The sequence below is a fragment of the Pelobates fuscus genome, chromosome 11 (assembly GCF_036172605.1).
Source record: "Pelobates fuscus isolate aPelFus1 chromosome 11, aPelFus1.pri, whole genome shotgun sequence".
NCBI lineage: Eukaryota > Metazoa > Chordata > Amphibia > Anura > Pelobatidae > Pelobates > Pelobates fuscus.
Window position 1 is genome coordinate 92,283,509 of NC_086327.1, and position 13,891 is coordinate 92,297,399.

Consider the following 13,891-nt stretch of genomic DNA (forward strand, 5'->3'; position numbering starts at 1 on the left):
TGTCATTGTTAACCCTGTAATACAGAGAAATAACACCTGCAATGACATCTTTTATGAACGTGTCACTTTAATGCACCACATTTGGAGTTAATTATACAGCACCGTGTGTGGCCTTGGGAGGGATTGAAGTCTGTATTTATGGGGGAGGCCATAACATTTAATTTTGGACTAAAGCCCAAATTCCTTCCGCCTCTTTGCAACACCACTGCTGATCAACTCGTGTTTAAAGGTGCTTGGCATAAGACAATTTAATTTATACAGGATATAGGAAAGAATTGTGAATGAGAATGAGAATGATATAGCCACATATCTAGAATCGTGTGACAGATTCCCCATAGCATCCTTTTTATTTATTCTGCGTCCTCTGCTTGACACTGATCATGGTTTCCAGGGACCCATTAAAGTCGTTTTATACCAAGTAGAAGATAATAAGACTGGCACTCAGGTGGATCGAATGTCAGTTAATTAATATTTATATGGGGCAAAAGGCACTGGACTTCCTCATGTGCTGATATAAGACCATGTATTCATAAAATGGAAAAACAGAGGGATGATATCATTAAAAATAAAATATTACTAAAATACAATAGGATTAGTGGATGAAAAAATATACATTACACATTAAAATGTACATTTATATAAAGTTTTGCTAGTGTGTCAGAAAACCTAAATCGACTTTATATCCTTCAATTATAGTGATGAAATATGTCATTCTTTTTTCCTGTGTGACCAGTCTAGGTGAAATGGTGTCCAACAGGAGTAAAGTATTAGTTTTCCTTGTGGTTTTTTATTGAGTGTTTGTGTAGGCAGGGTTGATCAGTCCATAGGGGCCATGGCTCCAGGTGGCACATAAACAGAGGCGGCATTCCCCCCCCCCCCCCCCTGTATACTTTAACCAACCTGCTCTTCAGGGCCTGCCTATTTGAATATATACATTTTGAGTATCGCTACATATATACGCAGGTCCGGGCCCCTGCTAGCTTGTCTAGAGAAGAGGGGGCCCAGGAGTCTTATTTTCCATCCTGCAGCAAGTACAGTCCTCTTCTCTCAGTGAACCGTGAGATCGTAGCCGTGGGTTGCCATGAAAACGCGCCACCACGAATTTCGTACTGTGCAGAATGTTGCCATGGCAACCTGCGGCAAAGCTGCTGTAGTTTGCGAGAGTAGAGGATCTGATGCTGCAGTAGGGAAAATCAGACTCATGGGCCCCCTCACTGTCCTCCAGCTCCACTGTACCACTGGACCACCAGATAATGCAATATACCCCCTCCCTGCCTACAGGTAAGAGGCAGGGAGGTAGGAATAAACATAATAAATAGTTATAAAAATTTCTTAAAAACTGCTCACCCCTCACAACCCTTATCCAACCCCACTACACCCATACATAAACACACACTGCATCCACCATACAAACACAGACACTGCATCCACTACACAAACAGACACTGCATCCATCACACACACAGTGCATCCACCACACACACTGCATCCAGGGCCACCACCAGAAATTGTGGGGCCCCTAACTGAGCTCAAGTTCTGGGCCCCTGGGGGCCCGCCTTCAAAACCGCCCACAGAGACCGCCTCCACATCCCACCCACAGGAATACACACACACACACAAACACAAACACATTCACTGATACAAAAGGACACAGATATACACACACACACACACTGATACATACTAACAGACACACATATAGGCATACATACTGACACACACATACTGAGACATACACACATATACAGACACACAGGCGTACATAGTGACAGACACATACTAACATAGATACAGACACACATGCATAAGGACATACAGACACAGACACATTCATAATGACATACAGACAGACATTCATACTGACATACACACATTCATACTGACATGCAGACATACATACACTGACATTCATACACACATAATGACATGCATACAGATAGACATACATGCATACAGACATGCATACTGGCATACATTCATACTGGCATACATTCATACTGGCATACATACATTCATACAGACACTGACATCCATACATACACACATTCATGATGACATACAGACATACATTCATACTGGCATACATACATTCATACAGACAGATAGACAGACATACATACACACATTCATAATGACATGCAGACATACATACACTGACATTCATACACACATAATGACATTCATACACACATAATGACATGCATACAGATAGACATACATACATACAGACATACATAGTTACATACATACATTCATACTGGCATACATACATCCATACAGACACTGACATCCATACATACACACATTCATAATGACCTACAGACATACATACACTGACCTTCATACACACATAATGACATGCATACAGATAGACATACATGCATACAGACATACATTCATACAGACAGACATACACACAGACATACACACAGACATACAGACACACAGACAGACATACATACACACAGACAGACATACACACAGACATACAGACACACAGACAGACATACATATACACAAACAGACATACATAGACACAAACAGACATACAGACATACAGACAGACATACATACACACAAACAGACATACAGACAGACATACACACACACACACACAGACAGACATACACACAGACATACATACATACACACAGACATACATACACACAGACAGACAGACAGACATACACACAGAGCTAATTTTCCAGCCACCCTCCTGTTTCTTACATTGTGTTTGCAGGAGGGTGGCTGGGGATGATGGGACTGGCAGTCGGCTGGCTCTCCCTCTCCATTCTCGGGCGGGCGCTCCTCCCGCGCGGAGTGAGCTGGGAGGAAGTGACCACTTCCTCCTAGCAGCACTTGCACTGCGGCAGCATTTTTTCTTTTAAAGGGGCCCAGTCGTGCTATACCATGGCCCCAGCGCTGACCGGGCCCCTGAAGATATGGGGCCCATCGGGTGGCCCTAAGTGCAGGGTGGCCCCATCAGCGTGCGGGCGCCGGTGCAACTGCACCGGCAGCAGTTGCGCCGCTACACGTGGGGACCGGGCCCCCCAGGGCCGCCGGGCCCGTGACAACCATTATGGTTGTCACCCCCTGATGGCGGCCCTGACTGCATCCACAACACAGTGTCTGTGTAGTGGATGCAGTGTTTGTGTGTGTAGTGGATGCAGTGTCTGTGTTTGACAATGAATGACAATGTGCTGTGGTATTTATTTCAATCCCCAGTGTAAGAGCAAATACATTGGCACCTAACTGGAGAGGATTAATTAAATTGCATCTCCTCCTTCCCAAAGGGAGAAGAAACTAAAAGGGACACACTTTTAGTGAAAAATAGAAAATAATTGGGGGGGTGTCTGGCTTCCGGTGAGAGCGGTCGCATGGCTTAGGAGCTCCGCATCCAGCCCAACCTGAACGCTACTGAAAGCAATTAATTCATCACGATTTTGGGAGCAGACCTTCCCTGCAAGTGCACGCTGGTGGTGGAAAATACAGAGAAATACAAGATGGCGACGAGGCCTCTATTGCATCGGACGGCCAATCTGACCATGAAACAAGCTCCGTCACATACTCCAACTCTCCCGTGACAGAGCGTAGCTTGCACAAAATGCTACAGGAACTTCGTGCAACATTAACAGCAGACTTTCAACGTATAAATAGTGATCTCAGAAGAGAAATCTCAAATATTGGGGACAGGACAAATCACCTCGAGAATAAAACTATGGAATTATGTGTGGCACATAATGAGGTTGTGGATAAAATGCAAAAACTATCTGAAGAAAACGAAACGCTGAAACTAAAACTGGCGGACATTGAAGACCGGTCGAGGAGGCAGAACGTTCGATTCAGAGGCATACCTGATGACATATCCCACGATGCTCTCCCTGCCCACATTCTCTCTATTTGCAAATCACTTGTTCCAGATCTGCCGGACTCAGTGTGGGCATTTGATAGAATGCACAGGCTTCCGAGGCCTGCGCGCCTATCCAACGCAGTCCCCAAAGATGTGATAGTTAAGTTTCATTACTACGCTCATAAGGACACTTTACTATCAGCAGCAAGAAAAATGCAAACGCTTCCTGAACCCCACCAAAATGTCGCCTTATTCGCAGATCTATCGGCCACAACGATGGCGAGGCGCAAAGAATTTCTTACAATCACAAAAATAGAAAATAATTAAAGTAAAAACGTTATTGTTTATTAAAGTTGAAGTGATATTTAAAAAGCGTTCAAGTGTTTTTGTGCAAATTACAAACTTAAGACCATACTCCCTGTTAACTTCTACAGGTACGTATGCCACAATCCTAACAATCCCAATACAGCATTATATTAGTACTACTTAAGGAAGGGGTGGAGATCCTTTTTAATGCTAAGGGCCATTTGGATATTTATAACATCATCAACGGGCCATACAAATTATCAACTTAAAAATTAACCTGCTATATTTGGTCAACCATTTAATTAACTCACCCCTAATGTTATGGCTGGAACTGGTATTGATGTTGCTTAAACGTAGTACAGACAAACTCTCTGGTACACACACAAACCTAGTACAGGCAAACTTTCTGACACACACACAGATGCTTACTACAGACAAGCTCACTGACACACACATATGCTTACTACAGACAAGCTTACTGACACACACATGCTCAGTACAGACAAGCTCACTGACACACATGCTCACTACAGACAAGCTTACTGAAACACATATGCTCATTACTAAAAGCTCACTGACACATGCTCACTACAGACACGCTCACTGACCCTCACATACGCACACACCCCCACATGGGCTCACACACACTGACTCTTACACACACACACACACACACACACACTGGCTCTTACACACACACACACTGGCACTTGCACACACATACACACAGTGGCTCTTACACACACACACACACACACTTGCTCCTACACACACACACACACACACTGTATCCTACACACAAACACACACTGGCTCTTACACATACACACTGACTCTCACACACACTGGCTTTCACACACATACACACAAACACAAACACTGGCTCTTAAACATACTCACTTATTGCTTCTTATAATTGTTAACTTAAACAAGGGTTCCGCCACTGAGCAGATGTTGCTGTTCAAATGAACCTGTGACAGAGCTCCTGTACTCCGACCGAGTACCTCCGCCCAGATCACTTCCTAGCCGCTTGCAGGGATCCTGGAACGCTTCAGCCCCAGTTGCCGAAGCTTGACTGGGGTCTCTCCAGAGCTCTTCCTCCTAACCAGGCTGCAGCTCTCCTTCCAGGCAGGTATCGTCCCCTCTGCCTATTCTGCTGCAGCCCTCCTTTCAGGCAGGGACCGTCCCTTCTACCTATTCCTCTGCAGCTTTACTTCCAGGTAGGTATCATCCCCTCTGCTTATTCCTCTGGAGCTCTGCTTACAGTGATTACAGTTCTTGCCTTTACAAAGGCACTTGAACCTCTCTAATGCTCCCCCCCATGGCCCCCACCCCTGTGTGGTGGGTGGGGGCCCTAAATACTAATAAGGGGGGGACCTAATGTCCTCCCCTCTGGCCCCCACCCCTGAGCGGTGGGTGAGGGCCCTAAATACTAATAAGGGGGGAACCTAATGTCCTCCCCCCTGGCCCCCACCCTTAAACGGCGGGTGGGGGCCCTAAATAAAAAATTAACCCCCCCCTCCCCCAGGTGACTTGGGGTCCCCAAACCCCTAGTCACCCCCCTCCCCAAAAAAACTAACCCCTGCCTACCCCCCTCACCCTAAAAATAATGAAGGGGAGACCATTAACTAAGTACCTGTAAAAAAACAAACAAACAAAAAAACTTTTTTTTTTTTTTAACAGTGAGCAGACACAGGCTGCTCACTGTTTAATACACATGCCCCTTCTCGCAGTATAGCGAGTACGGGCATGATTTACTAATACTAAGTAATCTTTACTTAGTATTAGTAAATTTGGCTGAAAGACCAATTTAGGTCTTTCAGCCTTTTAGTAGATAGCTCCCTAATACGGTGGGAATTAGGGAGTTATCTACTTATTCATTCCTGTCATTACATTGACTGGCTAAGTAACTTACATTTTATATGAATGTATGCTACTTGATTGTTGTTAGTGTTGCAAATGCTTACAGCTGAATCCTGGCTACATTTGTATATTTTTTATTTAAAATTGTAAACAGTGTAACATTCTTCATTCTTCCACTGGGTAAGTATATTAGTTATTAGGCAATACTGTGCTTTGGCACTTCGGAACTTTGGCAACTTCGGGACTTTGACATTTCGGCAATTCATCTATTCGGACATTCGGAAGTACCCAAATGTCCGAATTGCCCGAAATTCACATTCGGACCGAAACTAATTGCACATGTCTATTAAAAACAAAAAAACAGCCCGACACACAGTTCAGTATTTCAATGGGTCCCTGACAAGGTATCTATCTACCCAGGCAGGAACAACGATAACAGCACCTACGTAAACTTGTTCTGGAATAGGCCTTTCATTTGGTGAAGCCTTAAGAGCATTAACAATGTAATGCTCTATTGTGAACTGTGGTATACATACCTCTAGAAGTAAATAAGGAGTGTGGTTTGAAGTGATAATTAGAGAGGTTAACAATCTCAATATTGTATGTCCAGTGTTTACAGTGGATAACAGCCTCGGTTTGGTTTGAGACATTAATAGTTTCAGTGATGCAATTAGTTAATCTGGGGTATTTTTGTGCTGTTTGAAGCCTGTCAGTTTCTTCTATTTCAACTTCTTATTGTCTCTTGTCTGTTTTTTTCCTAAGTCTGGCCATTCTCAGCTTTCACTCTCTGGTCTATGTTCTGCTATCTAGGACAGCCCACTCACCAATCCACTTCCCTAACAACATCAGTTGTTTTAAAGGGACACTATAGGCAACCAGACCACTTCATCTCAATGAAGTGGTCTGAGTGCCATGTCCCTGTAGTTTTGTCCCTGCAGTGTAAAACATTCTGAAGAACGGCAATGTTTACATTGCATGGTTTAAATGCCTCCAGTGGATGTCACTCAGACAACCAGTAGAGGCATTCAAAATAGCGGAGTCAAACTCTCCTTTTTCAATTAGGTGGTCTCACAGAGAACATTTGATAGGTGCAGCACAGCATTTGTCTGTGCTTGTGCACTAGCCCCCAATGCTTTCCTAAGAGAAAGCCCTGGCTTGGCCGAGGAAGTCGATTAATCTAATTGATTCAATCTTCAGACCTGAGGAAGTGAGGAAAGCTCTTGAAAGCTTGTCTTTTAAACATCATGTTAGTCCAATACAAAACTGAATCATTGGAATACTCGTTATTTTGGCATCTTGCCTACTGAACTAATATGCCCCACTTGCTTTCCTTTTTGCTCCACTGTTGGTTTTCACCCCACAGAGAAACCAACCTTTCATTTGCAGTTCTGCAAATGGATGCAAATGGCACTCCACCCCTCCTCACACACTCTACATGAAACTTTGTACGTCAAACTTCAAGGTTCTATGTCAGCAACCAGAATGGGGAAAGGAGGAGGGCTCTATGGACAGTGACTACATTGCACATATTATTTCTAGGCTGTATTAACACACTGCAATGTGCTGTGTAGTACAGATAATATGTATGTATATATATATACATACTATGCCCACATATTGAGGCGGCATTATTTCTTATTTTGATGGTATTTTTTTAGAAATCTACATTCCCCGAAATGTCATAAGGTTTCTTACCAATATAAATAAGTAAAGTATTTGATAATTTTTCTTTATACATTTTTGTCACACTTTGACAGTATAATGAACTGTGCTTCTATATAAAATGTCACACCCTGTTTAAAATACCGTAAGGCAAGGTATACCATATAGTCCTCTAAAATGTTCTATCATCTCAATATATTTTCTCTAAAACCAGAATCTACATTATATGCCTAATTTATGGTGTCATAAATGTAAAATCAAATAATAAATCCTGTAACTTTACATAATGCATTCTTTTAAATATTCCCTAAACGTTTCATGCCTTATTTTATCCAAAATTAGGTCTCCAAAATCTACACACCACGTGATGTGTTGGAAGGTGGCTATTACATCTCTACCTCAAATCTTTCGCTCCAGGTGTCTCCACACCTTCCTCTTATCCAAATTTATATTCTCTTGTTCTCCCCATTCTCTTTCCTCATATTTTTTTTTGTTTAATTATGAGTATTATAATTTTTCACATTTACTGGTGAGTTAACTCCCCTATTTTTAAATTTATATGAGCCAGGCTGGGTTTAGGGGCACATATTAGCGCTAAAACAAATAGCACTGGCAAAATAGCAAAGCAAACACAAATGCATAGTGACATGATTTGACTGTACTAGATTATGGAAAATAAAATTACTTGCAGTGTCCTATCTGCACTTAAAAAATAAATAAAAAAAATAGAATGTTATAAAAAAGCAACACTAGTATTACAGTGAGGGAAAAAAGTATTTGATCCCCTGCTGATTTTTAATGTTTGTCCACTGACAATGAAATGATCAGTCTATAATTTTAATGTTAGGTGTATTTTAACAGTGAGAGACAGAATCACAAAAAATTAAAAAAAATCCAGAAAAATGCATGTCAAAAAAGTTATAAATTAATTTGCATGTAAATGAGTAAAATAAGTATTTGATCCCCTATCAATCAGCAAGATTTCTGGCTCGCTGGTGTCTTTTATACTGGTAACAAGATGAGATTAGGAGCACTCTCTTAAAGGGCGTGCTCATAATCTCAGCTCATTACCTGTATAAAAGACAGATTCCATACTCTCCACCATGGCCAAGTCCAAAGAGCTCTCCAAGAATGTCAGGGATAAGAATATATACCTACACAAGGCTGGAATGAGCTACAAGACCATCGCCAAGCAGCTTGGTGAGAAGGTGACAACAGTTGGTGCGATTATTCGCAAATGGAAGAAACACAAAATAACTGTCAGTCTCCCTCGGTCTGGTGCTCCATGCAAGATCTCACCTTGTGCAATCTCAATGATCATGAGAACAGTGAGGAATCAGCCCAGAACTACACGGGAGGATCTTGTTAATCATCTCAAAGCAGCTAGGACCATAGTCACCAAGAAAACAATTGGTAACACACTAAAGTGAGAATATAAAGTGAATTTCAAACTTAAGACGATGACTTAGTGAACTTTTGGCTAATATGGCATTAAGTTTGAAATTTGAATTCATTTTGAATTTGCACTTTAGTGAATAACCCTGCCAATGAGAAAAAGCATTCAGGAAAATACTGTGGTATTGGTAATGTTCTATACACACTTCTTTTCAATACTATCTAGAAAAATACAGAACCATTTTAAAACAATTTAACACAACAGGCAGACCATTTAAGGTTCTATTGCTTAAAGTCAAGCTTTGTTTAGGCGATACACCAACTAGTATTAAAAATAGTAAACAGAATATATATCAGAATATTAAATGTAAAAACAAAAACAAAAGCCTTACCTCTTCATACAATACCTCGTTATCAACATGTCGGAGATTGTTCTTTGCTTGAACATAGATATCCGATGTGTGTTGCCCCTCAGGGGGGCTTGGCGCAGGGTAGCATGGAGGTGGTGGAGGTCTAGAATCCGGTACAGGTGGTGGAGGAGGTGGAAAGGCTGGTGGAGGAGGTGGGATGGATGGATTGGTATTTTTCTTGTTACCATTAGGACCTACTTCTGGATCCAACATGTCCATATATGTCTGCATATCAGCAATGGCTGTTTCAGGGGGTCCTACGAGAAAATAAATAAATTTGATGAACAGTACTGGTGACTGATAAAAGTTGAAATGAATGTATGCTACCTGATATATACTTGAAAGTGCACTGTGCAGAATTAATTCAAGTAAGTCTAGTGCCTTTAACAAGCTCGGAAGCATTTGCATAAATACTGCATTTCTTGGATCATAAAAGCGAACAGACCTATGAACTGATGACACTGCATTCCTGTAACAGAAATAAATGTGGGAGGCTTCTGCTGGCTCTAACTATAAACATATTTCTCCAATAGACAAAATGCTAATTCTGAAAAAAAGAAAACATATATTGATATATATATATATATATATATATATATATATATATATATATATATATATTGTGTTTTAACAAGTGAGGGAAATGAATAAGGTATTTTTATCCTAGAGGCGCAGCGTGGGAGTGCTTCTCTATTTTGAAGATTGGCTTACAATTGTGTGTAATAATCATGTTACAAACTGTTAAAGGACATTCTGTTTCTCAGCAGCCAAATGTGACTTGACAGAGTTAAAGGGACACTATAGGCAGAGCCAGTGCAAGGATTTTAGGCTACACATGTAAAGGATGCATTTTGCTGTACCCCCCTATCGCTTTTCTCCCCAAAAAATGTCACTTAATTCTCCTTTAGAATTTCTTACCCTCTTTTGTGTTTTTTTAATTCCCTTTTGTCTTACACCCCACTTTATAAATCTATATCTTAGCCACCATTTTTTTCCCCTTTGTGGTTTACACCCCTCATTTGTGCATCTCTTACTTCCCTGTAGTCCATTTGTGTGTCTCTTACTTCTCCCTAGCCCATCTGCATGTCTCTTTTTACCCCAAGTCCCCTTGTGTGTCTCTTTCTACCCCAGCCCTTCCATGTGTGTCTCTTTCTACCCAAGCCCTTCCATGTGTGTCTTTCTCCTCCTAGACCCTTTATAGAAACACAGAAACAAAGAATGTGACGGCAGATAAGAACCATTCGGCCCATCTAGTCTTCCCAATTTTTAAAATACTTTCATTAGTCCCTGGCCTTATCTTATAGTTAGGATAGCCTTATGCATGTCCCACGCATGCTTAATCTCCTTTGCTGTGTTAACCTCTACCACTTCAGCTGGAAGGCTATTCCATGCATACATTACCCTCTCAGTAAAGTAATACTTCCTCATATTATGTTTAAACCTTTGCTCTTCTAATTTAAGACTATGTCTCTTGTCTTGGTAGTTTTTCTTCTTTTAAATATAGTCTCCTCCTTTACTGTGTTGATTCCTTTTGTGACAAAATCCACTTCGCCACTGGTTTTTTGAGGGACCTGTGTGCCAGCCTCCAACCCTTTCTGCCCCTTGGACTTTTAACTGGAACAGATTCAAGCAAGACAGGAGGCTTCGTATTTGCTTTAGTCTCTCTTTACTAGAACTCCACAGCAGCACAGAAAAACAGAAAAAAGTTAGGTACTTTAAAACTCCCCTTCCCATGCATCATTTCCTCTTTCTTTGCTGCTCCACAGTCAGTACAGGTCAGAGTATCACTGCCTCCTTCTTCTAGTTGGTGGATTTGGGTTTTATTATGATTTATTTATGATTTATATTGACTATATTCAGTTACCATCTTATATATTTATATATTATATTTTGTATATATATATTTTATGTTTATGGTATTTATTTATATCTATTATATTTCACTTCAGATTATTTATTTTTAGTTTATATATATATATATATATATATATATATATATATATATATATGTTATATTTACAGTTGCAAAAGTATGTGAACCCTTTGGAATTATATGGATTTCTGCACAAATTGGTCATAAAATGTGATCTGATCATCATCACAACAATAGACAATCACAGTCTGCTTAAACTAATAACACACAAAGAATGAAATGTTGCCATGTTTTTATTGAACACATTATGTAAACATTCACAGTGCAGGTGGAAAAAGTATGTGAATCCTTGGATTTAATAACTGGTTGAACCTCCTTTGGAGGCAATAACTTCAACCAAACGTTTCCTGTAGTTGCAGATCAGACGTGCACAACGGTCAGGAGTAATTCTTGACCATTCCTCTTTACAGAACTGTTTCAGTTCAGCAATATTCTTGGGATGTCTGGTGTGAATCGCTTTCTTGAGGTCATGCCACAGCATCTCAATCGGGTTGACGTCAGGACTGGACCACTTCAGAAGGTGTATTTTCTTCTGTTTAAGTCATTCTGTTGTTGATTTACTTCTATGCTTTGTGTAATTTTCCTGTTGCAACACCCATCTTCTTGTGAGCTTCAGCTGGTAGACAGATGGCCTTAAGTTCTCCTGCAAAATGTCTTGATAAACTTGGGAATTCATTTTTCCTTCGATGATAGCAATCCGTCCAGGCCCTGACGCAGCAAAGCAGCCCCAAACCATGATGCCCCCACCACCATACTTCACAGTTGGGATGAGGTTTTGATGTTGGTGTGCTGTGCCTCTTTTTCGCCTCACATAGTGTTGTGTGTTTCTTCCAAACAACTCAACTTTGGTTCATCTGTCCACAGACTATTTTGCCAGTACTGCTGTGGAACATCCAGGTGCTCTTGTGCAAGCTGTAAACATGCAGCAATGTTTTGTTTGGACAGCAGTGGCTTCCTCTGTGGTATCCTCCCATGAAATCCATTCTTGTTTAGTGTTTTACGTATTGTAGATTCGCTAACAGGGATGTTAGCATTTGCCAGTGAGTTTTGTAAGTCTTTAGCTGACACTCTAGGATTCTTCATCACCTCATGGAGCAGTCTGTGCTGTGCTCTTGCAGTCATCTTTACAGGACGGCCACTCCTAGGGAGAGTAGCAGCAGTGCTGAACTTTCTCCATTTATAGACAATTTGTCTTACCGTGGACTGATGAACAGCAAGGCTTTTGGAGATACTTTTATAACCCTTTCCAGCTTTATGCAAGTCAACAATTCTTAATTGTAGGTCTTCTGAGAGCTCTTTTGTGCGAGGCATCATTCACATCAGGCAATGCTTCTTGTGAAAAGCAAACCCAGAACTGGTGTGTGTGTTTTTATAGGGCAGGGCAGCTGTAACTAACACCTCCAATCTCATCTCATTGATTGGACTCCAGTTGGCTGACATCTCACTCCAATTAGCTCTTGGAGATGTCATTAGTCTAGGGGTTCACATACTTTTTCTACCTGCACTGTGAATGTTTACATGGTGTGTTCAATAAAAACATGGCAACATTTCATTCTTTGTGTGTTATTAGTTTAAGCAGACTGTGATTGTCTATTGTTGTGACTTAGATGATGATCAGATCACATTTCTCATACACTCAACGCACTATGGTGCTGTCCATTTGTTCATCACACAGGCTTGTACCTGTACAGGACAACAATGACTGCATAGAGGGGCGTCCCTCCAGCATTCAATTAAACCTAACGACCGTACTACCGATTTCGTTATAGAGGGCTGCCTGTTCAGGCAGGATATACATATTTAGACTGGATCCCTCTATTTCTCCTCCTGTAATGGATCTACTGGATCCGGACCACTGTGCCACACGCGAAAAATACTCACAGAGGTATAACGGGGGAGACTCCCGCTTATTTACCCACAATCCTCGAGACTGTACGGCTATCGGATAAGCCTCAGGTGTTACAAGAGTGAAGGTTTGGTATATTCTGCGCTATATAAAACAGACAATTGCATTCTGTTTTAGATATACGGACCATTGCAAACAAACTGCGCAGACAGTTTTTCCCATATCAAAATGACATGAGATACTGAGACCTTCATGGAGCAAACGGGCACTGCCTTGCTAGGGTAACAAGACTAGGGAAGGCCCACTACCCGGTCTGCGGGTACACCGTCCGCATGGAAAGACCGGAAACCCTGATTGACTTGAGTTCCCGGGTCATTACAATCCTGGCATAAGATGACAGGACTGCCCCTATCCATCTGAGCACATATCTGGGGAACATGGTTCGGAGATGGAGGACCCTCTGTCTATACTCTATATCCCTCATGGGAGTCGTCTTGGTTTGGGTTCTCGCTTACCTACTTTTCAACTACCATCAAGAAGACCTACGAGACTTTATGGAGGAACCCGGTGTGCCCCGACTCCTACACGGACGTCAAAGTCGGGTCGCAACCTACCGCTGGAGTACG

At 41.5% G+C, this 13,891-nt stretch overlaps 1 protein-coding gene across 1 annotated transcript in view; it reads right to left on the bottom strand.

Annotated features, from left to right (window-relative positions):
• Positions 1 to 13,891, bottom strand: part of ESPN (espin) — a 223,353-nt gene that overhangs the window by 100,458 nt on the left and 109,004 nt on the right. The window contains exon 7 of the mRNA XM_063436450.1: positions 9,469 to 9,743. Coding sequence (XP_063292520.1) covers positions 9,469 to 9,743 — 275 coding nt within the window. The remainder of the gene's footprint in view (positions 1 to 9,468; positions 9,744 to 13,891) is intronic.